Here is a 25,827-nt window from a genome sequence, read left to right as displayed (position 1 = left end):
TTAAAATTTTGCTTCTCTTCAGATTTTCTAACATCTCTGATATTAGCAGTATTAATTGTAAAAATCTACAAAACCATGTTTTCTGTCAGCTCTCATCCACTCCCTTTTCACACAGATGACACTATGTAAACATAAATTTGTCTGCTGAAGGTTCATCCCTGTTCTCACCAGAGTCTCATGATCTGTGGTTTAGTACTGTCTCACATCTGTCATTCAAAGAAGGAAGGTGGTAAAGGAGGACAGAGAGTGAAGTGAGACCTGAAACTGGAAATGTTCTGCTTTTGCAAGAACACCTCTCATGTCAATACATGTGGGCAATTGATCCACAACTTCTGAAAACATGTTAAAAGTCCTTTTTGAGCAGTTTGGCTGATGCAGGGGATATTTGAGGAAATATCAAGGAGAAGGTTTATGAATGAATTTTTACCATTTACAATAGCATAATAATAATAAATTGGAAGCAAATAAAACAGCTGAAACTGGACCATAAACTTAATAAGCCAACTAGATAGTGATATCAGCTAAAAATGAAGGACTAAGAAATAAATCACTAAGAAATGTGTCTTTTGCCCAATTCTCTATCCTTTTGGTCTTAGCACCTCCTCCTGATTTGTTTGGTGGTTTTTTTTCCTTTTTTTTTCTCTCAGTTTATGTGCCATTATGTTCTCCTTCTCCTTCATTTCAGTTTTTAGAAAAGCCTTTCTTTGGCTTTTTCTGACAGTTTTGCTTCTCACAAAATTCTGTTTAAGGCTAGGAGACCCAGCTGCAGTCTGAGGGTGGGCACTTTGTTGTAGCACTGGATGATCGCAGAGATATTTTGGTTGTTGGAATGTCTTATATAGATCAAAAGTATGGGCTTGTTTTGGTTTTTACAGTTAGTTGTATGTATCTTGCTTGCTACCAGTAAGATTCTGGGGAAGGAGAAGGAAGCAAACCTGACTTTGAAATGCCTATGGTCTGTATCCATGGTGGAATCCCTGCAGTTCTCTGCATTATAAAAAGTAAAATGAGTACAGCGTCTGCATTGCACGGTAGTCACTGCTTTTTGATGCATTAAGCCAAATCTTTGCTACTTACATAAGCCTTTGGAATTCTGCTATTTTTTTCCCCCAAATGCATGTACTTTAAAGAGTTGCAGGTCTTGCTTATTTTTTCTGTCTTTAAATGGTGAGTTAATTTATCAATGAAGTCAGTATATCTGCAATCTCTTTTTGCTCTCGAAATAAATCATATTCTGAAAGAACAGGGCCTGTAAGGTTGCTTCTAGGAAGACCTATAAGGTGTGAAACAAGAATCACCATTGGTGCCCTTTGCCCCCCAGGATAAGTATGATGAGCTGCTGATGATCATTGGATCCAGGCGGAGTGACCTGAATCAGAATATGGCTCTGAAGAGGCAGTATGAGCGGGCTTTGCAGGACCTGGCTGACCTGGTAGAAACAGGCCAAGAAAAAATGGCTGGTGACCAGAAAATGATTGTTTCTTCCAAGGAAGAGGTTCAGTCACTGCTTGAAAAACATAAGGTAAGAAATCGGGAAGTATTTCAGGACTAGTAATGACTGTAAGCTTGTTGTCATGCTTGAGCCCCAGTGGGAAACTAAGAACCACACAGCTGCTTCCTCTTTATGTGTTCCTTCATAGAGGAGAAGGAGAATCAGAAAGAAATGGTAAGCTTTGTGGATTGAGAGATGAATACTAATACTAATAGCACTAATAATAAAAATAATTGCAATAGTCAATATAACTGTGATGGAGAGAGAGAAATAAACACAAGAGAAATAAATAAATGATGTACAGTGCAGTTGTTCACCACCTCCTGACCAATAGCCAGCCTCTCCCCAAGAAATCAGCAGCTTCCGGACAGCTCCCCCAAGATTATATACTGAACATAATGCTCTATTGTATGGAATATCCCTTTGGCCTGTTGAGGTCAGCTGTCCTGACCATGGTCCCTCCAGGCTCCTCATGCACCTCCTCACTGGCAGAGCAAGGGAAGCTGAAAAGCCCTTGACTTGGAGTTAACACTACTCAGCAACAAACAGAACATCAGTGTGTCATCAACATTATTCCCCTAGTAAAGCCAAAACACTTTGCTGTACCAGCTACTAAGAAGAAAATTAGTAACTCTATCCCAGCTGGATACTTATGAAAAGTAAATTGCTAACCTTCTGGTCCTAAAAGTTCAGGAGCTTTTCAGAACCGTGGGCCAGGCTGTATTTTAAATTGGAGCCAGTGAACTGCTCTGACAGATTGAGTTTCAAATGCTTTGTTGAAGGTGAACCCAGATAGATTGCATGTTCTTCATTATTCTAATAACAAGTTCCTGGTATTGTCCTGTCATGCTACCTAGCCATTTCATCCACCACTCCATTTATTTTCAACAGAAATTTACATTTGGTAATAGCACCCACAAATAGGACAAGTATTTTCCACATTTTCATTAGGCAGAAATTTTTGGGGTTGTTTATCTGATTTAAGCTGCTTTTGTTTATGGAATGAGGGTCAGGATGGAATTAGTGTGGAAAGAATGACTGACTCCTTTCTTTGAATAGGCCATTGTCCTCTTTAAATTATGTTGGATTTCATGAAATGTTGTGAAGTGAAAGGTTTACCTAATTCTATGTAGATACTTGATTGTACTGCTTATGTCTTAAAATGTTCTTTTAGTGATAATGAATTAAGTAATAATTGCACCTTCTTTTTTCTATTCTCCCCCTCCTTCACATCTGAATTTTTCAGGAATATTTTCAAGGATTGGAGTCTCACATGATCCTGACAGAAACGCTTTTTAGAAAAATGAGTAGCCTTGCCCTCTTGAAGGAAACTCAGTCGCATTCAGAGATAATGACACGAGCTTCAGCTGTATTAAAGCTGGCTCATAAACGAGGTGTGGAGCTGGAATACATTCTAGAGGTGAGAATTTCTGTGGCCTTTTCTATACTTCGATTCTAATCAGCCACCAGCATATTCTATAATGCTGATTTTCTGTGCTTGGACAGAATTGATGAGCATCAGTCCATTTTGTCATACACACAAAGCACTGATAGACTACATGCAGTTTTTCTGTTTAACTGTTGTGACCTTCAGGTGACACAAGTTGTGTTCCTCTAAGTCTGAAGAGCTGCTTAGCTTTAGCTGGTTAAGGAGAGCATGACAGTTTTATCTGTGTTGTTAGCAAAAGTTGAGCTTGGCACAGGGATGATGTCTTTTTACAGGTCCACTGGACATTTGTACTGTTATTTCTGTACTTTCACAACCACATAGCTAGCTAGGACTTCAAATTAAAAAAAAAAAAAAAGTAATAAGATTTCTAGATACCCAGTTTCACCATATACATGGATAATTTGTGTTTGTAGACCTGGATGCATCTGGATGAAGATTACCAGGAACTCACCAGACAGCTGGAGTCTGTTGAAGGAAACATCCCCATTGTTGGGTTGGTAGAAGAGACAGAGGACAGGCTTACAGACCGGATTACACTTTTTCAGGTTGGTGCTTTGTAGACGTTCTCTGCAGAAAGGAGGGGTTGAAGGGATCTCTGACAGTCATCTAGTCCAGCCTCCCACTTGAAGCATTACAGTTGTCACAGGCTGGATCAGCAACAGCTTTGGAAACCTCAAAAGTAGGAGATCCCACAGCTCACCAGGGGAGCAGTTGCAGTCCTGCACCAAGACTTACTATAAAAGGTTTTCTCTTATGTCCAGTCAGTAACATCAACTTTCAGCTTGTCACCATTGTCCTTTTTATACTGTGTGGCACTACTGAGGAGAATTTACCTCTATCATCTTTTTAATTTTAACACAAACAGCTGTTAATCTTTGTTAGACTGGCCTTTGGTCTCCTGTTTGTCAATCTAAAGCAAGCACGTTTCCCACAGCCTCTTAGTGAAGGATATATGCTCTAAGACCCTAAATAACTCAGTTCTACACCTGACTACTTCCTTCTTCCTCAGCTCAGTGAGAGATGGGGCAGAGCACAGTCTGATGGAGTAGATTTGGCCTCATCAGCACCACCTAGATGAGGATAATGAAATAAGTTAATCTGGTTTTCACAGTTCTATTATAGGCCCATGCTGTGGCTTGCCTGATAAGCCGCCAGGTTAAATACACAACCAGTTTTCTTCCTGACCTGTACTGAGATGCGCAGCTGGTCAGCCCAAGGTGCAGATGTTGCATTTCTTCAGCCTTCCAAGGTTTCTGCTGTCTCCAGCCTCAAGTTTAGTAAAGAGTCTCTGGAATCAGTCTGCCATTTTTTGTCCCAATCACTCTCCCTACATTAGTGTCGTCCACAGATTTACTGAGGGAATGCTGTCTGCCATGATCCATGCCATTAAGATGTTGAGGTTGTTTGGGTTAAAATATCAGTAATCTCTGGAGTACTCTGCCCATTGCAACCTGCCAGCCAGGCATCATGATGCTTTGATCACTAGCATTGAGACTGGTAATGCAGCTCATTTTCAGCCCACCAAACAGTCCATTTATCCAGCCTGAGCTCTCTCTGCTGCTGGAGGAGGGTTCAGTGGGAGATGGTGTCAAAGGCCATGCTGAAGTCAGTCTGATCCACAGAAACAGTAATTTTGTTAGAAAAGGCTGTTAGTGAGTATTAAGCTAAGTATTCCTGGTCGCCTCTTGGTCCTTTTTGTCACTGAAAATGGAATCCAGGAGGATGTGCTCCATGATCTCTCCAGAGAGCCAGGTGAGGCTGAACAGCCTGTAGTTCCTCAAACTTCCTTCCTCTCCAAATGCAACCAGTAGTTTAAATACAGTTTTTCTACCACATCCTGTTTCTTTGGTCTAGTGTTTTGGTTTTGTCTCCTCATACTTAGTTGGGGTTTTTTCATTCTCTTTTTGTTTTACAGAAAAATGTCTGTCAAATTTTTCTTGAAAATTGACTTTGTGTTGTTATCGTTTTGGTTATTTTACCAGACAGCTTTCTGCTTTTCATATGGTATGAGGACAATTTAAGCAATCTGTTGTGTGGTTGTTTTGGTTTTGCTTGATGCTAGGCATCGTTTGTGTTTGTCCTGACCCTAAATTAGTTTTCTTCTTTTATTTTTCTTTTCAGTTACATAAACTCCGTTGTTCAAATCTAGATTCTTGTATTCTGTTATGTCATAGATTTTATTAATTGGCCACATTTAGCTTTAAAATCCATCATAATAAATTTATTATTATCTTAGAATTTTTAAGCCTCTGTCTAGGAATTTTTTTTGTATATATGTTATGTGTAAATACACAGACTCACAAACATATAAAGGTAATTTTTTAAAATCTGTTAAAAACTCTGTTTTTTGTGAAGGAGGAAATGAGAGTGATAGAAAGTTCATGTACTCACTATAAGATTGGTCGTTTTGAGCCTTTTATATTCAGATTACTTTCATCAGAACTGAAAATGGGAATGCATGTACATTTTACAGTCAAACTTATATCAACGTACTGATGTTTTTAAAATCCATACTCTCTGGGTAATGACAGTGGAATTCAACAGGTATATTTGCCCACATATACAAATTCTTTAGCCATCCAAAGTCTTCATTTAAATTTAATCTGTCTCATTTTGGGTAATAGTATTAACAACCTTTCCTTCCTCGTGATCTTTTTTTGCTTTCTTGTGCAATAAAAATTGGTCTCTGTGTTCAGGGATTTGGATGTATGGGGTGATCTTCTGTTTTGTAGCCATGAAGAGCAGGAGGGTAAATCAGTAGAAGAGTGAGATATCCAGAGATCTGAATATGGTCATTGGAAGGGCTGAAGAGGGAACCACCATTAATAATTTATAATAATTTATAATAATTTATATTAGATATCTTAACATTCATTGCAGTAGATGGTAGGTTTTCAGCAGGTGGTAAAGTTCCGGTATTTTAATCAATTTCTATCGGAAAGGATGTTGCCCCACAAAGATTCTTTTCAAGTTTAGAAGATCTACACAAAGAAGGAGTTCATCATAAGGAGGAACCAATGGACATATTGACATGATTGGGTTTGTGACAACTTGTTCAGCTTTTGAGCAGATTACCTGCATGATGGTTCTTGGGGAGAGCTAGAGCTGGAGCAGAGAAAAAATTGATGTTCTGTGGTTACATTGCATATGCAACAAATTGCAGTAAAAGGAAACTAAATGTTGAGAAAGTGTGGTAACAGAGACCTGCAGTTATCTAACCATGTCCTCTGTCATTACAGCATCTGAGATCCAACCTGACTGAATACCAGCCTAAATTATACCAAGTGCTAGATGATGGGAAGAGGCTCCTTTTTTCTGTTAGCTGCTCAGAACTCGAAGGTCAGCTAAACCAACTAGGAGAACACTGGTTAAGTAACACCAGCAAAGTCACCAAGGAGCTTCACAGGCTGGAGACAATACTGAAGCACTGGACAAGGTAATGCTGATGTAATGGTAAATACAAAGTTATTCACCTGTGCTTTTCAGTCAAAGCCATTCTGGACCCAGACATATTTGATTCAACATTTAAAAGAAAGTACTTTGAGATGTACGTCATAGTTTGACTGCTCTTCTTTTCCATAGAACATACTCTCTCATTTGTAATAAATGATGTAGCAGATAAAAGCTGACGCAAGGAAATCTGAAAATGCTTTTCTTAGATGATTAATTCAGACGCCCCATGTGCGTACAGGTGTATAAGAAAAGTTGTGTGCTTCACTGAGTAATGTGAGTTGCCTCTGCATGTTTTAGTGGATGCGTTGCAACTTCTGGGTTCTTGTCTGTGTCACTGCATATATGGAAGGGAGCTTTTGGTACCTTACTAACGTTCATATGCTACTTTTGTAGTTAATTATCTAGTAGGTATAAAAGCTTTGCCTATGAATCCCTGGCTAATGTATGGACACTCATATTCTTGGTAACTCATTAGTTGCTTGGCATGTGAAATGATATGAAGATGGTTTCTGAAAAAAAAATTCATTTCTGCTCTGAGATACTTTTTTGTAAAGATTTAGGAAGACTGAGCCTTCTAATGGAAGAGAAAAGTCTGTTTATGTGCATTGGGTGGGATTGAAGCTTGTCCAAAAAGGCTTGGGACCTGTTTACTTCATTAAATTTTTTCTAAAGGCAAAACTCAGGCACTATTGGAAATTGTGAGCATAGTGGCTAAAATAGGAGCTTCCTGATACCATGCCTGTCTGTAAAATTAAATTACATTTTTCTGAAATTTGATAAAAATAAAATTTCAAATCTGGCATTCAGTATCTTCCTCTAACACGTGGAGGAAAGTCTGCTCAGTTGGAGGCAAGAGGTGGCAGTGACTGTTTCAGTCTTGTTTAAACATCTTGCCAGGTATCAGAGTGAATCAAATGAATTGACACAGTGGTTGCAATCTGCAAAGGAGCGACTTGAGTTTTGGAGCCAGCAGTCTTTGACTGTTCCTCAGGAACTCGAAACAGTCCGAGACCACCTGAACTCCTTCTTGGTAAGTTGTTCGTGAACCTGGGACACCTATTTCTCTCCAATTACAATTAAACAGTTGATTAATAGAATGGTTATACTTCTTCTTACCATTGATGAGTTTGTAGGTAAGCTGTTCTTCCGCTGGCATGTATGCACATTAGCACTTCTTTGCTGTATGCAAGGATTGTAAATCTTGAGGATTCTGAAAACAGAAAATGGCTTTGTGACCAAACATAGTTTTTGTTCTAACTTGCTCTGAAGTATAGCTGGTGAATGCTAATAGAAAGTAGATATTTTAAAGGAATGGAAGACATTCTTAGCTTTTGGGGGTTCTAAAACACTAAGTAAAATTAAAAAGTACTTAATTATTTCCACAAAAAATGCTTCTGCTTACAGGAGTTTTCAAAAGAAGTGGATACTAAATCATCGCAGAAATCCTCTGTCCTGAGTACTGGGAACCAACTCCTCAGGCTTAAGAAAGTAGATACAGCTGCATTGCGTGCAGGATTGTCCCACATCGAAACCCAGTGGACAGAGCTCCTCACACAGATCCCAGCAGTACAAGAGAAGTTGCACCAGGTAAGAAAGCCAGCAATGGCCTTTGATATTCCAGAAAACTAAGACTGTATAGATGGCACTGACTAGTTGCTTCCTTTCTGAGTTTGTCCGTGTGAGGAAAGATAAGAAAAAAGTTATTCCTGTTTTATTGTGGGAAAGCTGACATTTAGTTTCAAATCCTGCTTGCCTAATACCCATCAGTGTTAGTTTCAGACTTTCATAGTTACATTTGTTAAATTTTACCTAAAGAGCAGGTGAAGGTTTTTTCAACATACTGGTAAGCTTTCTGGAAAAAGGCATTTAACATCCTTGTGCCCTGTCAGGTTTGGGTAGTGATTTTGTTCCAATTGAATAGGTTAGGTTCAAGTCTGTCGAAGACAAAATAGATGTAAAAACATTATTGACTTTTGCTAGTATGTGTAGGCACAGGATGCTTTTCTTGTGTAGTTTTGGGGTTTTAATGCTATAATACTGAACTTAGAGAATTATACTGGTTGAAAAGTGGCCTTAATATATAGTTGCTATCAGTGTAAGCTGTTGCTTTAGTTTATAACTTAGAATGCTCTCAGAGTTAATAATAACTTTGTGATTTATGGGGAGAGAGGAAGGGTCCCAAATCTTAACTGAATCTGGGATGGTAAAAAAAATAAAATGTTGTTCTGTAGTTCTCTGAATTGTCTTGTAATGTAAAATATGTATGTCCACCTAAAAATGTCATAGAGCATATTTTTGAGTAATTAAATGCAGGCAAGCAGTACTCTATCAACTGCTGAAACTGCGCTAATGCAAAGCAAGGAATTCTTATCCATTTTCTTTACAACGTGAGCTCTAAGTCTGTTATCTCAACAGCTCCAGATGGACAAAATTCCTTCTCGCCATGCCATCACTGAAGTTATGAGCTGGATTTCACTGATGGAAAATGTAATTCAGCAGGATGAAGAAAATATAAAAAATGTAGTAGGACAGAAGGCAATTCAGGGTTATGTCCAGAAGTACAAGGTACTGAGTGGCAATATTATTAATTTTCCTTTTGAATTTTCTCCATTGTTATCGCAATTAAATATATAGAAATATGTAAATTACAAGTGATTTAGGAAAAAAAAAAAATCACCAGCTTTGTAGAATGGTTGGAATTGTATGCAAGTTAGAACTGCAAAATATTTGATACTGTGGAAAAGAAGCCAAAATTACTTTTGGCTTACAAAAAACTCTGCTACAAAAAACTCTACTGTTTACTTATGATGGGAATATAATTTTTAATATGCTTGCCTTAATTTTTAGGAAAATCCAAAGCAATATGCACATTATTAAACCTGCCAGAGTGAATGCAGTACTCCAGGCAGGGTCTTGCAAGAGCAGAGCAAAGGGGCAGAATCACCTCCCTCGAACTGCTGGCCACTCGTCTTTTGAAGCAGCCCACAATGTAGTTGTCCTTCTGGGCTGCAAGAGCACCCTGTTGGCTTATGTCTAGCTTTTTATCCATGAGAATTCCCAAATCCTTCTCTGCAGAGCTACTCTCAATGAGTTCATCTCTGCAGCCCAGGTGCAGCACCTTGCACTTGGACTTTTTGAACTCCATGAAGTTCTCATGGGCTTAGTTCTCAAGTTTTCTGCTCTGCTCAGCTTCATATCCTCTGCAGACTTGCTGAGGATACATCTGATCTCACCGAGTCATTGATCAAGGTATTAAAGAGCACCCATCCCAGAGCAGAGCCCTGAGGGACACCACTCATCACCGGTCTCCACCTGGACACAGAGCCATTGACCAAAGCCCTCTGGCTGCCAGCCAAATCCCTGTCCACAGAATAGTCCACCCTTCAAACCCATGTCTCTCTAATTTGGAGATAAGAATGTCATTTGGGACTGTGTCAAAAGCCTCACAGAATTCTAGGTAGATGGCATCAGACAGTCTTCTCTTGTTGACTGGTGCAGTCATTCCATAGAAGGCCACTGGATTGGTCAGGCACACTCTGCCCTTAGTAAAGCTGTTCTGGCTGTCTTGGATCACATCCTTGGCTTGTATGTGCCTTAACATTGCTTCCATGACCATCTGTTCCATGATCTTCCCAGACACAGAAGTGAGGCTAACCAGTCTGTAGTTCCCCAGATCTTCCTTTCTTCCCTTTGTAAAGATAGTAGTGATGTTTTCCCTTTTCCAGTCATTGCGTGTTTGCCTGACCACCATGACTTTTCAAATATGATGGAAAGTGGCTTGGCAACAGCACCAGTCAGCTCCCTCAGGACCCTGGGATGCATCTCATCAGGTCCCATAAACTTGTGCCTATCGAGCTTCATCAAGTGGTGCTGAACCCTCTCTTTTCTTACTGTGGGAGGGACTTGTTTTCTAATTCCTGCCCAATTGCTAAAAGACCCTTCTATACAGTGTGATAAAGATGTAGCTGTTGAACATTTTTCCTCTGTTTTGCAGGAAGGTGAGAAATTGTGGTGCTTATGTGCTGCTTTGTTTATTCCATTTTTTTTTTCCTAGGGTTTCAAGATAGATTTAAATTGCAAACAGTTGACTGTCGACTTTGTGAACCAATCAGTGCTACAAATCAGCAGCCAGGATGTTGAAAGTAAACGCAGTGACAAAACTGATTTTGCAGAACAGCTCGGAGCAATGAACAGACATTGGCAGATCCTTCAAGGCCTGATAACAGAAAAGGTAAAGAAAAAAAACCTAGCTGCTCTGGAGTGAACTTTCAAAATGTGTAGAACAATAAGATAATAATTGTTGGAAGCCTCTGCAGGTCATCTAAATCAATCTCCTGCTCAAACGGAGCTAACTTTACAGTTAGCTCAGAGGGGACTTGGTTAGCTTAATCTTGAAAATTTCCAAGGATAGATTCCACAGATTCTTCTGGGTAGCTGATTCATGCTTAACCACTCAGGTGGGGGACAAGTTTTTGTCTTGTTCCCAATAAGGATTTCCCATGTTGCAACTTGTAATTGTTATATCTTCTCCTTTTATTTGATATCCCCCAGAATAGTCTGCCTGCACTTTCCCCATGCCTCCCTATAAGGAGTGGACAGCACAGTGAGCTGATTCTTTTGCCCTCTTTTTCCCAAGCTAAATGAAGCCAGGGTTATTATTAATTCTATAAAAAATACTAGTTACAAATTAAATTTGAATGTATGTACTATTTTTAAATTCTGAAAGCACTGAATTCCAAGAAGGCACTACTTTGCATCGGTTTTCAATGATTTATATATCTGACCCACCAATAAAGATAATTGTGTGAGAAAGTATATACTCATTTTTCTTTGCAGATTCAGCTGTTGGAAAGTCTGCAGGAATCCTGGACAGAATATGAAAACAATGTGCAGTGCCTAAAAACTTGGTTTGAAACCCAAGAGAAGAAGCTGAAACAGCAACAAAAAATTGGAGACCAGGCTTCAGTGCAGAATGCTTTGAAAGACTGTCAGGTAATGTCTACTTACAAATAATAATGTTCTCTTTCCAGGAGTTTGAAACCACACTTAATAAATCTATGTGAAATCTTCATATTGATGAAGTCAGTAAATCAACTCTTCCTGACTTCAGTAAAGGAGAGGTTTTGTTCCTAAGGTGCCAGCAATAAAAGAGGAGGAAGGAGCTGTAATGTTTCAAAGTTGCTTAAGACCAACTAAAGTCATCATTATTTCTACACTGGACATTTCAAAGCCTGCCAGGCATACTGAACTAGAAGACTGTCAAAGGAATGTGTTGTCATATCTGTTTAGCCAGTCTTACGGGTTTTTTCTGCCTTTTCACTATCTTTCCTCCACACCCCACTTTTTTCCCTTCTTTTTCCATTTCATATGTTCCACCTGACTATTCAGAGAAAAATTCTAGAACCCAAGGAAGTTTTAGGCATTCATTCAGCAACCTGGGAATTGTTTTTTTGTTGGGTTTTTTTTTCAAATATTTAACTATCCAGAAAGAGAAAGAGAGTCATGATTGTGACGTGCAAAGATGAGAGGAGGCAAAATGCAGCTATACATAATGCACATGAGTTCAAAACCACCACAATTTTTCACATGCAATTGATACAAGGATGACACAGCAGTGTTGTAGCTGTATAGGGTATCACAGTTGTCTCTGAACATCTTACTCAGAGCAGCACATATTTAAATAGTAAGAAGCTTACCTCTGGAGCTTTCAGGCCAGAGTTAAAGCTTACAGGTATATAGGCAGAACAGATACTGCTGAATTTATAGACAAGGCCTCCACACAGTATCAGGCATCACATAATTTTTGTTCAAAATAATTTTGTGCTACCAGATACCATATAATAAATTTCATGCCAGATCAAATTACAACTCCTTCAGGCCAACTGAATGCACAAAATCTTGGTGTTCTCATCCCCATAAAAGGGATCGAGGAAGTGTGTTTAAATTTATGTGTCTCTCCTGCAATAATTTAATTAATGGGACAATGTTGGGATGTTTAATGGGACAAATGCATGGGAATTGTTGATCCCCACAAAGAGAACAGCTGTAAATTCAAATGAAATGTATAAAAGAATTTGCTATATATTCACCAGCACATTAAACCCATCTTTGTTTCTGTAAAGGCAAATAGGGTGGTTAGTCCAGATATGTTAGAGGTCAAATTTTTTTCTGAAATTGCTGACCTGAGTTTTCAATCTGTCTGAAGTGCTTAGTTTTAATTCAGGTATCTTTATGGTTTCAGCACAATAAACCCATACAACTAAAGCAAGGGTAATTTAACATAGCCTGACATAATCAGCAGTCTGCTTGGCTGGAGTTCAAAGCTGAATCTGATTTATCACCTTTTTGGTTCCTTTTGGTCAGGGAAGTTAGCAAATACACTTGGGGAGTTAGTAATGAATGACAAGACTTTGATCAGCAGAGAAACAAATTGTTTAAGAAATAACTATGTCAGACACTCCCAGATATCCGGTTCAACTAGTACAAAAGCTGGAGTTTATTTATTAACCAATGCTAGTTGCTGCTTAGCATCATATTAATAAGTGAAGTTAAGGGCTTTCTTTTCCTGTCAAAATAATGCATCTTTAATTCAGTTATGAGTTTTAAGTTATGAATAAAAAAGCCCTTTTCCAAGAGAACCAGAAATATCTGCTGGTCTTGGTGTTTGAAACCTTTGCCTCTTCTGAATTTTGGAGCAACGTTGTATAAAGTTAGATGACTTTTTTCAGATCAAAAGTGTACTTTTTGGAAAGTCAAATTTATTATGTTCAACTTCAAAGTGTTTGTGTTGTTGTCAACTGGTTAAAAAATGATATATAACTCTGGCGGCACTCTGAAACAAGGTCATGGCTAGATGTTTGAGGAAATGTGAAGTAATACAGGAGAAAAAAGGCTGAGAATAAACAATGCTGCAAAAATGCTCTCACAAATATGTATATAGACAAAAGTGTGTCATATTTGTGCAGGGATAAATTCTATTTGTTCCAAAAATTTTCCCAACTATCTACAGTGTAAAGTCTCTTATGGCAATGGTTTGATTGTTGTGTTTTGGGATTCAGAGGGAGTGAAATTTATTGAAAGACATGGGGTTTCAGGTTGACCAGAGTTCTGTTGTATTCTTTTCTTTCTTTGTTGATCTTTGTTGATTCACTGTTTCTCTCAGTGAGGGGAGGCTTGCAGAAAATGACAAAATAACCTGAGATCACATGGTGTGCTAGTAAATGTAGGGCTAACACAAGGCTGTAATCACCTCACAGTCTGCTTTCTGTATCATACTCACAGGTGAACACAAATCTATGCTGGCGTGAAGCGTGCAAAGCCTTACTGCCCCACTCTGCTCAGACTCAGTGTTCGTGCTGCCTGAAGCCCCAGAGCTTCCCATTGAGTCAGAGCACTGCAGGACTTACATTGATCTGCCTGCACAATGCTATGAAATTATATAGGTAGTTTCCCAGCTAGGAATGGCTATTTTCAAGGAATTTTCTATTCTTACAAGAGAGCAGAAAATTATACAGAAGTTTTATGTAGAGGATGTGCTTCTATTTAAATCAACAACAAACCGCCAGACTTTAAAGGGAACATAAAATATTCAATGAAATTGCTGGTGAGTTGTGAATGCCTTGACAATAAAAAGTCAGAATATGCCAGCATGTCTCCTATTTTTTAAACTAAGGAGCTTATGGGCATCCTTTCTATATCAAGGTATTATTTAGCCATTTAGCCAATTAAACTCAGGTTTCTTTTTTCTTTTTTTTAGGAATTAGAAGAATCAATAAGAACTAAGGAAAAAGAAGTAGAAAATGTAGAAAAGAGTGGTCTTTCTTTGGTACAGAACAAGAAAGAAGAAGTCTCTTCTGCTGTTATGAATACACTGCAAGAAATTAACCATTCCTGGGCCAATTTGGATCACATGGTAAAAGAATTCGTAAGGGGAAAACTTCACCTCTAGGAATAAGGCATAAGGCATGGAGGAGAGGGAGAAGTAACAGTTGCAGCTACTGGATTTCTTCTGTGTTGTAGGGGAAGAGATTCTGAATCATGTCCCCCTTTCCATCTCTCTAGCCATCAATCCCCAAGTTTGTGTGTACACATACCACATAAAATGGGTATAATATTTCTTATTTCAACAATGATTTTAGTCATTGTAAGTGAAGCTTTTTAGATGCTTCCTGATATTTAGTGTAAAGGTACCAAATTATTTTCAATCCCACAGGTCTCACAGAATAAGGAAGAGATCAGCATTAATTTTCAGCATTCAAAGTTTGATTGACATTTGTCTGCCTCCTCAGAAGGAATGCAGTGTGTTAGTGCTAACCTCTCTGCTGATTTCCATAGGCTGATTTCCCTGCCTTAGGGAAATCATGTGTAGTCTCAAGGAACTTCCCTTGATCTGCTTTAGACCAAAGTGAAATTAATTCTGACATCTTTACTTTGGCCCTTCCATCCAGCCTTTATAAAATGAAATAGAACTTTAAGCTGTTCCCAGTGTAAACCCAACTGATGGTTGTAAAAATTCTTCATTATCCAATAGGTTTAAGATTAAACCTATTTAGGGCAAGAAACATGTGAGAGCCAAAGGAAGAAAATAATTTAAACAAATCCCAAATAGCTTGAATGCTTTTAATTTACTTTTGTGTTTATTCCTCCCTCCTCCCAGGTTAGCCAGCTGAAGATATTGTTGCAATCAGTTCTTGATCAGTGGAGCATTTACAAAGTGGCTTATGAAGAACTGAACAGTTACCTGACAGAAGCCAGATACTCTTTGTCCCGTTTTTATCTTCTTACTGGTTCTCTGGAAGCTGTGAAAGTCCAAGTTGATAAACTTCAGGTGAAAAGAGTTAATTTGTCTGAAATTGCATGGATACAGATAATTGTAGGTTTTGGCTTATAAGAAGGAGAAGACATACTGGCACATTAAAATCACATGACATTAAGAGAACACATTATAAACCAGCCACTGCATGTTTCCTTTTGCAGAGAAAAATAATTTGGGATAGTTGTTTTCTTTTTAGATTTTTGATGTTCTTTGTAATTTTGAGCCATACCATCAAATTGTTACAAGTTTTTAAATCATGCTAATGGCCGTAAAAACTAAAGGTTCTCGCGCTACTTCATCTGGCTTCAGAGCTCCAGGTGCATGTTGAGATCACATTTTTAGCCCCCCACTAACCTTGCAGTAGATTGATGATCAAAGAAAATAATGTTCCAGCAGCTGAGACGCTCACATGATCAAGTAATTTACCATTGTAAAAAAAAGCGTATTAGAGCATATTTATATTAAACGACTTATTTATATGAAGCACATGAAATCAAGTTTTTTTTCCATAATCTAATGCAATTGGTGCATACTATTTTGAAATGCTTCTACATTGTGGAATTTTATTAACTCATGGTTTTGTTTTATTATTATTCTGCTTTAGAGCCTACAAGATGAATTGGAAAAACAAGAGAATAGCTTACAGAAATTTGGTTCTGTGACCAATGAGTTGTTGAAAGAATGTCACCCACCAGTGACTGAAACACTTACCAACACTTTGAAAGAAGTGAATATGAGGTAGAAAATGTCTTTGTGTTAAACTTTATTTTCAGTAGCAAATCTGTATTTATCCATTATCCAGTTTTCCATTATCCCTGTTTTTCTTATATTTTATTATTTTAAGTTCCTGGGGTTACGAGAGGTTTATTGGAACAGGCAGGATTATTCCTTTTGCCAAGGACTGAAGTAAAACTCTAATTTACTCATCATAATAAATGAAATACCTTCTCCAGTGAGCATTTGAGCATGAATGTCAGTAGTTTTACTCTGTGCTTCACTGCCAACCAAGATTTATAAACACCATGCTGGAAAATAATACTGTGCTTGAAATTTGAGAACTTTATCTGAAAAAATTTTTTGCAGTGTTTCAATGGTTTGCACCAGCTTTCTCAAATTTTAGGTTGCTATTTCTAGTTGTAGGAAGGGCATCATAGACTGGAAGATCTAAGCCCCTCACCAGTACCTTGGCAAACAGCTTCTCCAGCTTTGAATTCAGGCAAGAACTAGTAAAAGGCTTTACTCAGATACAGGAAGGGAGGATCCAGAAGAAAAAAGATAGTTTGGTGGAAAGCTGGGAATTTTTTGAAAGCAGAATCATGGTGAATTTATTTTAATCTGTGTTCAGTCCTGTCCTAGAAACTGGAAGTGGGAGGAGAGATTATTAAGATACCATAGAATTTAACAGTTTCAGTGATGGCTGGCAGAATTTTTGCTCCAAAATCTTTGCTTTTCATCATATAATAATAATTGATAAATACTGTGATTTTCTTTGGTAAGGAAACAATTAGGCATTTGGTAACTACGAGCACATTTAAGAAAACATGTGTTCCTGGTTGCTATTAGAGAAAAAATTCACTGGGAAGTTGTTATAGGAAAAAATTCAAAGGGAGATTAGATATTAATTTGGATAATAGAAATATAAAGATTTTTAATATTTCTGGGAGTATTTTACAAGCAAGTTACACAGAGCTTTATGACTAAATACTGCGTCAGAGTTTGGGAGAAAATGGCAGGAGAGGAAATGGTGTCTTGTTTACAGCTGTTCTGGTCCTCTTAGGCCCTTACAGGAATCTGCTATTGGCAGTGCATGGGTGGTCATGGATGCCTTGTAATGCTGAGGGTACTAAGTGGAATAGCAGGAGGTTCACTACAAAAAGTGTCCTGCAGCTCTGACTGCCAGCATTAATAAACAGCATCCAAGATGTAGCACACGTCACACTCATTGCGACAGCTCAGAACAGCCAGGTTTGGTATTGAAACAGAAATTCCTTGGTTCGGTATTATTTTCACCAAATGTCTGGATCCTGGTTATTGCCAATTTTTTTAAAAGTTGAGAGACCATGGGAAATAGCAGAGAGAAAGAGGGACACAGATTGTTATTGTGGATTCCCAGGCCTGGGTCACTCACACAGTCTCCTCCCCAGGTGGAACAACCTCCTGCAGGAGGTTGCAGAGCGGCTGCGTGCCAGCAGGGCCCTGCTCCAGCTGTGGCAGAGGTACAAGGACTGCTACCAGCAGTGCTCTTCCACAGTCCACCAGCGAGAAGAGCAGACCAATGAGCTCCTGAAGACTGCAACCGGCAAAGACATTGCTGATGATGAAGTTACTTCTTGGATTCAGGACTGCAATGTATGTTCATCTTTGCAGCTTTTCTCAGCTCTGTGGGCTAAAGAAAAAAAAATCTCTAGAAGCTCTCCATTGCTGTAGTTGATGTTTTGGAATCTTGTATACTACATATTTCATTTTACTGATGCAGCCTAGGCATAGGATACAGCTGCATGTATGCTACCCAAATGTCAATGAGTGTCTCTAAATTTTGATCCCTCCATTAGTTGTTGTTGTTTCAGAAGCTTGTATCTGAAGTCTTCTATCTGGGGAGGGTGGATAAATTGCATCATTTGATTCAGTCTTAAGGTCCTGCTTAATGAAGTTATTCATGCTTGGGAAAGTGTCTCTACCAATATAGTCAAAGGATTTTTGAGTTTCTTTCTATTATAAGGAACTTATATCTCTAAGTTCCTCATAATAGAAAGAAACTCAAAATCCTTTGACTATATTCCCACCAATCAAGACTGTTCACATTTTCAGAAAGATGGAGATGTCTTTATTCTTCCCTATGGAAGGACACCATTGTCTCTGAAACCTTGAGATTCTTCCTTTTTCAAGATTGTATCTCAAGGCAGCAGAATAATTTATCTTCTCTCTGTGCTTGCATTTTGGTTCTTTTGAACTTAAGTTAATGTTAAGTGTCATTGAACAAAAAAAAAAAAAGAATTGTCTCAATGTAAGCAAAACAATTTCAGTGAGAAAAAATATTAGTGTTTAAAAAATAAACATGTTCATGATCTTTTGGAGCATTTCTGCCATAATCAGGCACCATGGACTGGAAATTGAAATTGTTTGGTTCAAATAATTTATTTCCTGGTGTCCTATTCTATAACAATTATGTTAGGTCATTTAAAGAAGTTATTTTTTCTGCCCGCCTGGTAAATCATAGCAGGAGGAAAAAGGAGGCCTACACCTGAATCAATTCACAGAGATGGCTGCCACTGCTTAGGACCATCATGTCAGTAAATTCAAAATATTTCTTTCAACAGTTATTGCCTCATCAACAACTCAGGCTTGCTCAAAGGTAGATGAACCTTGATGAACAGATGAACTGTTTTTTCAGTTCTTTTCTGTACAGGTTCTTGACATATATTTTTTTTATTCTTCAAGTCATACAAAATGTAACTGTAAGTTAAGAAAAGTTTGATATTGAAATGCAGTAGTAAATTAAAGGTTTCCTTACAGTGTCTGAGTTCAGTTATTTCATTCTTCCTTTAAATCAGGAGATGATGATACCACGAGACGGTCGGCTTAACTATTCATATCCTTATTCAATGTGTTGCAACAGGATGTACTCACAGATCTGAAAACAGCACAGGAGTCTCTGGTTGTCCTTCAAGAACTGGGGGAGGAGCTGAAAAGCCAGGTGGAGGCTTCAGCAGCAGCAGCCATACAGTCTGATCATCTCTCTCTGAACCAGAATCTGTCAACCCTGGAACAAGCTCTCCGCAAGCAGCAGGCTGCACTTCAGGTATGCAGACAGTGTTTACAGTCCTCAAGTGTGATCATCCTGTGGTTCCTGAAAACACATAAATTAGCTAAAGCTGCCTGGGAAAAGAGAGTACTGTTACCTGTTAGCTTTTCCTAGACTTCCCTGGAAGCCAAAGCTGAGAGTAGAAAATATGCTCAAGTCCAGCAAAGAGACCTTGTAAAAAGGTCCAAATTCTGGGATAAGGATAGCAAACCTCATGCAGGAAAATATCTGTCTGGAATGCCAAGGTGGCCATGTTTTCAGCACACAACAATAGTGCATCCACAGCTACTGCTCCCCTGAAATCAACCACTCTTCCCGCATATTTCTTCAAAAGAAAAAGAAATGAGAGATTCCGAATATTGTGTAGAACTGATTTTTTGCCATCCCTGTTAATGTCAGTGGCCAGACTGACACCTACCATTTGTGCAAAAGTCTGTTTAATAGATGTTGCCAAATTGCTTGTGTCACCAGTGTCTAAAGAGGAAAAAAGGAGTGGAAGAATGTTTCATAGGAAACTATTTGGATAAAAAAAGCCACAAAGGTAGCAGCTTCTGTTTGAGAGAAAAGACTTACTCAAGAAATCTAGTAGTGTCACTGTTTTTATAGTATCACTGTACTGTGAGGAGACAAAACACAAAAAAAAATTTTAATTTAACATTGCAATAAGAGCTACTAGTTCTCTCTGCTGGCAATAAATTAAAGAGAGGAGTTTCTTTCATAAAAGAAACCTAAAAAATATTATCCATTTTAAGGTAAGGAGACATTTATGCACTTTGCTGAAATGTTTCCTTTGCTATGATCAAAAATCCTCTTCTAACCTAAAGAAAATCCAGCTAATTTTGCAGTATGCAAGCAAAGCAGCAGTTACAATTCCTCCTAGCCAATTCAACTGTTTGCAAATCTATAATGAGATAAACAGGAGTGTAATGTCAATAAGGAGGCCATGAAGCTGAAGTTATTAAACTGTGGATCCTTTTGTATTCAAGGCTGGAGTCCTGGACTATCAAACCTTTGCCAAGAACCTGGAAGTCCTTGAGACCTGGATAACGGAAGCAGAAGAAACATTGAAAGAACAGGATCCCAGTCACTCATCTGACGTCTCGGCAATACAGAGTAGAATGGAGCAACTCAAGGTGACTAATAAACAAAAGAAGTCCTGGGGTTTTTCTTCTGTTGGCCTGGTTATTTGTAGTGCAGGGTATGCACAGATATGTGCATTCTCTAGGTGTTAAAGGTCTGTCACTCATGAAAAGTGTAAGAATGAGAAATTGAAGTTTTACGGCAGTCAGGGAATGATTGTCACATTGCCCCTGAGTAAAGATGAAAAAGGCAGTCAAACTGTTCAGAATAAAATTAATAATAGATCAAAATAGGCATGGAAAGTAGCAGGGTTTGAATATTTCCTTCTTCTTCTTTTCTCTCAACTTTTTTTGAATTTATTCAATTCCTGTCTCATTGGTATGTCCTTTAGGTATGAAGTACTTTATACATTTGGGTAACTTGATATACTGAAGAAACATTCGTAGTGTGTACTGTGTGATTTTCCATTTTAGGTCTTGCACACTCTTCTTTTTGTGGATCTTCTTTTTTCCCTCTCCTTTTTTCAGAGGCCATGACAGGAAGTTGGTGAACTTTGCCATCTAGGCTGTTTTTGTCATTGGAATCTTCCATTCTTTTTCCATCAAGATTAACTAAAGACAGAATTCCACTTTTTATATGCTAGAAAGCAGAGCATTTTCCTTACGGATGAATTGAGTATTTCTGTGCTGCAAAACAAAAACCTAAAAATAAAAAGTTGAATAATTTCAGTGCAAATTTACCAGCCTAGAATTCAGGCTAAGAAACAAGGAAAAAGTCACTTATTTTGACAGTATAACCACAGGGCTTTGAACACTAGCCTGCTTCTTCAGCTCTGATCTGTAAATCATCAATTCAGCAAAACACTTCAGTGCAATTTGAGCATATTTCTCTGCACACTTTTAAACATGAACACAAGTTTTCTCCTGGTCTGGGACCAGAAGATGGATACTGGATAATTTTTTCCCTGGCATAGAGGTTGCTTACCACTTGGTGGCAACCAAGGCCGTTCTAAATCTAACTAAGTGCTAGCTCATAATAATAATGTAATTCATGAACTTCCCAGTTATCACTTTTATTGTTTGTTGCAGAGTCAAATGCTGAAGTTCAGCAGCATGGCCCCTGATTTGGACCGTCTCAATGAGCTGGGTTACAGGCTTCCTCTGAATGACAAGGAAATCAAGAGGATGCAGAACCTGAACAGACATTGGTCTCTGATCTCATCTCAGACTACAGAGAGATTCAGGTGGGGATAAATAAAGATTGTTCTACCGTTTTCTACAAGTTAGAAAGTATACCTTTTGCAGAATATGAAAATGTTTCAGGTATTTTATTGACCAAAGTTCCTTTTCTTTGGTGTACTTATAAATAAAGAGCAAAGCCATTGAACTGAGATGCTCATTTTTGGCTCACTTTTGCCACAAATTAACAGGATTTGAAATGAGTGGGACTGCTACTTTTCTAAATAAATAAATGAGGGGAAAGGTGTTACCCTGAATTGGAATTACCTGAATCCATCTCTCTTACTTTCTTTCAGTAAGTTGCAGTCTTTCTTGCTGCAGCAGCAGACCTTCTTGGAGAAATGTGGGACTTGGATGGATTTATTAGTTCAGACTGAGCAGAAGTTGGCAGTAGAGGTTTCAGGAAACTACCAAAGACTTTTGGAGCAACAGAGGGAACACGAGGCAAGTAATTATGTCTATTTATACGTCACTAATACACATACTATTTATACATAGAAGGAATGCACATTCTTTTTTTGAATGATACAATAGCATGCCTTGAATTGTATTTGTGTGCACCATATGAGGAAAACTTAAAAACAGAAGCATGCAAATATGTCAATTATAGCCAGCGTGGAGGAGGACTCGAGTGTCTGTGTAATGCATCATTGTGCCTGTGAGTGCGTGTCCCCTGCATTTAGTCTACTTCAGATTCATTTGTACCAAGGAAACCAAAGCTCCTTAAAAAACCTAGCAATTCTCATGTTGTTTGGCTCTTTGCCTTCACTCATAACTGGAGAAAAATCTCTATTCTGATTTTTTTTTTTTTATTTTTTACTAAGTTATCAATGCATATAGCATTTGAAAAGCATGCTAAAGGAAGATTTTTCGGTCAAGTACTGAGTTATACAGTTCACCATGGGGCCTCCATTTGATAACATTTCCTTGGAGAGCAAATTCATTTGGTCTTTGCTGCATGCTAGAGTCATTTGTTTGTAACAAATCAGGAGCTAGCACAGCTTTTGCTGCAGGGAAAAACTGATTCAGAGTTTTTACTAGTACTAGATTCAGAGTTTATGATTCTTCTGTGAAGTCAAGTGGTGCACATTTTTTCTCCACCCATATTGTTACTGCCAAGATTCCTGTTAAAGATCAAGTAAAAGAAGTCAATTTTCATACCAGAGCTCCCATGTGGCCCCAGTAGTTTCAGTTCCCACAACTTTTTCAGCTGACCTTCCCCTAGACTCAGGCTGGATTACAGGAAGAGTTATGTCCTTCCCCCTCTCCTGCCTTGTATCTCATAGCATAGTGTTTGAATGAGTGCCTGATACCAAAAAGTAATTCACAACCATTTTTAGCATACATTTGCCTTAGCATCTAGCTGCCTTTGCTTTCACAAATGCCATCCATTTAATTTCCTTTCATTGCTGCCAGCATTAACTGGACAGTCTCTGTAAGCTTAAACATCTCAGGTCTTTGAGATTTGAAGGTCCAGAAATCATTTCTAAGTGGATAATTTCCTACTTTTGTTGTGTCCAGTCATAGCCATAATTATCTGGAGGGAGTTAGGACAATCTTCTTGCATTCATTTGTCTTGAGATCTCAGCTTAATTCTTTCCTGAAACTTTGATGTGTGCAGATGAACATTACTTGGGCATTCTACTTGAGCCCTTTTTTTGCAACTATAAAGTCATCTCAGAATTAAGATGATTAATATCTGGTTTTTTAAGTACTGCATTTTATCCATAAAAAGTAACCTGCTTTTATTTTTTTAAACTTATTTTTGGCATTTTTTATAAGCATTTATTACAAAATGTACATTTATTGTATTCATTACAAAATGTCCTTTTCAGTGCTTCCTGACAGTCACTATGAATTTTTTTCGTACTACTTGTGGCAGAAAGGGTCCAATATAAACTTCTTGACATGCATTTTCACATTGTTTTGCTTTGTATTTTTGAAAATAATGAGAAAATACTCTGTTTCCACCTGAATTCCTAGAATAGGTATTGAAATGCTTCCAGCTCTATTATTGCCTTTCCAGTCACTCATAAATTTTGCTGGTTTTTACCCAAAGAAGATCCCAACCACCTCAGTGGCCTTATTTAGAAATATCTTCCTGGTGAGTTCACAAGGTGGAGGTGATGATCTTTTCACACATCATGTGCTAGCGCTGATGTCTGCATCAGTGTGCCAGGACGATCTTGTAATCACTCTTGCATGGTTCTCCAGTACATGGGACAGTGCTCGGGACTGCCAAGCACTGGGAATGCACTGAGACAAGTGCTTGTCTCAATGTATTCCCAGGGAGAAAGTGCTGGCAGGGGAAGGGGAAGGAAGTTCCTTGCCAACTCAGTTACCAAATTTTTCCCCAGTGTGCTGGTGTTGTGCATTTCAACATTTGCCCTCCTTTCCTCCTTGTTTGAGCTCCTGTTTCTGTGATGCATGGCAGTCTACATATGATAATAAATTTGGGTGACAAATTTAGGTAACAGAGTAACAGGTAACAGAGTATTCTTCTTATGTACAGAGTGTAAATATGGAAAGGGAGTGGATGGTGACCGAAATATCTCTACTTTCGTGTGGGGATTGAGTTCATCCACTCTAAGCAGAGTTCTCATGTTTGATAAGTTTTTATTTCATTTGTCCTCCTAAAAAAGTATTAAAATTTTCCCTTTTGAAGGAATTGGTTTTGCTGGTTTTTAGTTTTGTTTTGTTTTCAGATGTTTGGGGGTGTGGAGGGAGGGGAGGGTGGGAAACATTGGGGTTTTTGGGTGGGGGACTTGTTTAAGCAATTGCATCAGTTGTGTTCTGTTTAGTCTCAATCTGTCAACAATGCTGGTAGATGCTGTTACCTCCTGTGCTTTGTGTCCCCTAACTTGACAAAAATAGATGTTACAGAAAGTAAAATTCTTGCCTTTTTGCTCAGCTTTCTGAAACTCTCAGTGCCACACTATTGTGGCTTCGTTCATGAGATAATAATAGCATTCAGTTTCCCTCTGATTCAGGTTCAGTCAATGATAAGTGCCAAGGCGTTCAAAGAACAGTCTCAAATATTTCTGTAAAGAAACCAGACAACACTATTTCTTTCTATGAGAAAACGTATGACCTGAGTAGCACCTCAGAGTTAACTCAGTGATTCAGAGAGGCAAAATCTCATTTTAAAAAATTACTGCATCATCTAGAAGACCTAAACTACACACAATGTGCTTGAGAGATTTAAATGCGCAGGTGCCAGTGGGTGTTCTGCTGGCAGGTGCAGATGCAGGGATTGGTGCAATCACAATTTGAGCTGCTGGGATGCCATATAAGAGAAGTGGAGAATAGTGGCTCTTTGTTCAGGCAAGGGGGGTGAACTTCTATCAACTGCAAATACCATCACTAACTAAATAAAAAAAAACCTCAAGCTTCATACCAGTATATTTTTTCTCTGAAACTCTCTGTAAACCTTTTGAACATAGAGTCTGTCCAGTGATGCCTGCATGTACCTTCATTAACATAAAAATATTCCTGAAGAATCTTACATAGAGACATGCTCCATTACTAAAAGGAAAGATGTTTTTAAAAATAAATTTAAGTACTATATACACTTGAGTTATGTTTGCTTAAGTAGTAATTAGGAAATTTTTTTGTCTTAAGTAACATTTAAGTAATAAGAGGGTTTTAAAAGTATTGTGAAAGTTTATTATGCTGCTATTGTTTGTGAAGGAAATTGGAAAATAAATATGAAAGTTTGAAAGAATTGGAAAATAGATTTCTAGCTCCTATACATAGCTGCCTGTTTCTTTTAAGGCTCTATTGTCAATGTAAAAGTGTATTAAAAGTTTATATAACACTATCACACATGGTCTGTATAGGAAAGCAAAAGATTATAAGATTCTTAAACATGTCAAAAAATAAAAAGTGCCCTTTCTGTCCAAACAAAAATACCCTATCTGGATTTTGTTGCAGATTATAGTGTCAATCACACAACTGTGCTCAGAAACATAAAACCTATCTCCTGTTGATATAATTTAGCTTCATAATATTGGTCTTGAGGAACTAATAATGATTACTAGAAGCAGCAAGTAAATCCAAAATTAGAGTTTTCAATATGTTTCTATTAGGGTCATGAAAAAACTCCCATTGAATTAATTTGAAATGTGATTAAATATATGAAAATTCATTTTTATCAGTGCATAAAGACAGAATTAAAAAGTAAGATCTTGTTTTAACCTCCTTGTCTCCTGTACAACAGCTATTCCAGGCAGAGATGTTCAGCCGCCAGCAGATTTTGCATTCAATTATCTCTGATGGGCAGCACCTCCTAGAACAAGGACAGGTGGATGACAGGTAGACATTGCTGTATTGTTGCTGCTGCTGGTTATGTGCAGTTAGACTAGTGGGAGACTTCCAAACAGAGAAGGTAGCAGATGACAGTGTTCAGATCATGCTCTTCTGAAGTGGAAGTTACTATTGCTGTGGTTTAGCTGTTAATTAGCCAGATCTTAAGACATTGTTCTTTAGAATGGGGCA

At 38.2% G+C, this 25,827-nt stretch overlaps 1 protein-coding gene across 10 annotated transcripts in view; it reads left to right on the top strand.

Moving 5' to 3' along the window:
- The window catches only part of SYNE1 (spectrin repeat containing nuclear envelope protein 1), a 287,608-nt gene that overhangs the window by 217,433 nt on the left and 44,348 nt on the right, over positions 1–25,827 (top strand). For 9 of the 10 annotated variants that reach the window (XM_077175388.1, XM_077175395.1, XM_077175394.1 and 6 more), the window contains 18 exons: positions 1,322–1,522; positions 2,739–2,912; positions 3,356–3,487; positions 6,182–6,378; positions 7,293–7,425; positions 7,800–7,982; positions 8,811–8,960; positions 10,450–10,626; positions 11,232–11,387; positions 14,152–14,307; positions 15,052–15,222; positions 15,815–15,948; positions 17,355–17,559; positions 18,827–19,009; positions 19,999–20,145; positions 21,181–21,335; positions 21,627–21,774; positions 25,550–25,644. In XM_077175388.1, the coding sequence (XP_077031503.1) occupies positions 1,322–1,522; positions 2,739–2,912; positions 3,356–3,487; positions 6,182–6,378; positions 7,293–7,425; positions 7,800–7,982; positions 8,811–8,960; positions 10,450–10,626; positions 11,232–11,387; positions 14,152–14,307; positions 15,052–15,222; positions 15,815–15,948; positions 17,355–17,559; positions 18,827–19,009; positions 19,999–20,145; positions 21,181–21,335; positions 21,627–21,774; positions 25,550–25,644 (2,897 nt within the window). Of the gene's footprint in view, positions 1–1,321; positions 1,523–2,738; positions 2,913–3,355; positions 3,488–6,181; positions 6,379–7,292; positions 7,426–7,799; positions 7,983–8,810; positions 8,961–10,449; positions 10,627–11,231; positions 11,388–14,151; positions 14,308–15,051; positions 15,223–15,814; positions 15,949–17,354; positions 17,560–18,826; positions 19,010–19,998; positions 20,146–21,180; positions 21,336–21,626; positions 21,775–25,549; positions 25,645–25,827 lie in introns of those variants that run through there. The other variant, XM_077175393.1, reaches the window with a different exon arrangement.

This window comes from Agelaius phoeniceus, chromosome 3 (genome assembly GCF_051311805.1).
Source record: "Agelaius phoeniceus isolate bAgePho1 chromosome 3, bAgePho1.hap1, whole genome shotgun sequence".
NCBI lineage: Eukaryota > Metazoa > Chordata > Aves > Passeriformes > Icteridae > Agelaius > Agelaius phoeniceus.
Note: the sequence above shows the minus strand (reverse complement) of the source record. Positions and strands in the feature narration are given on the sequence as shown.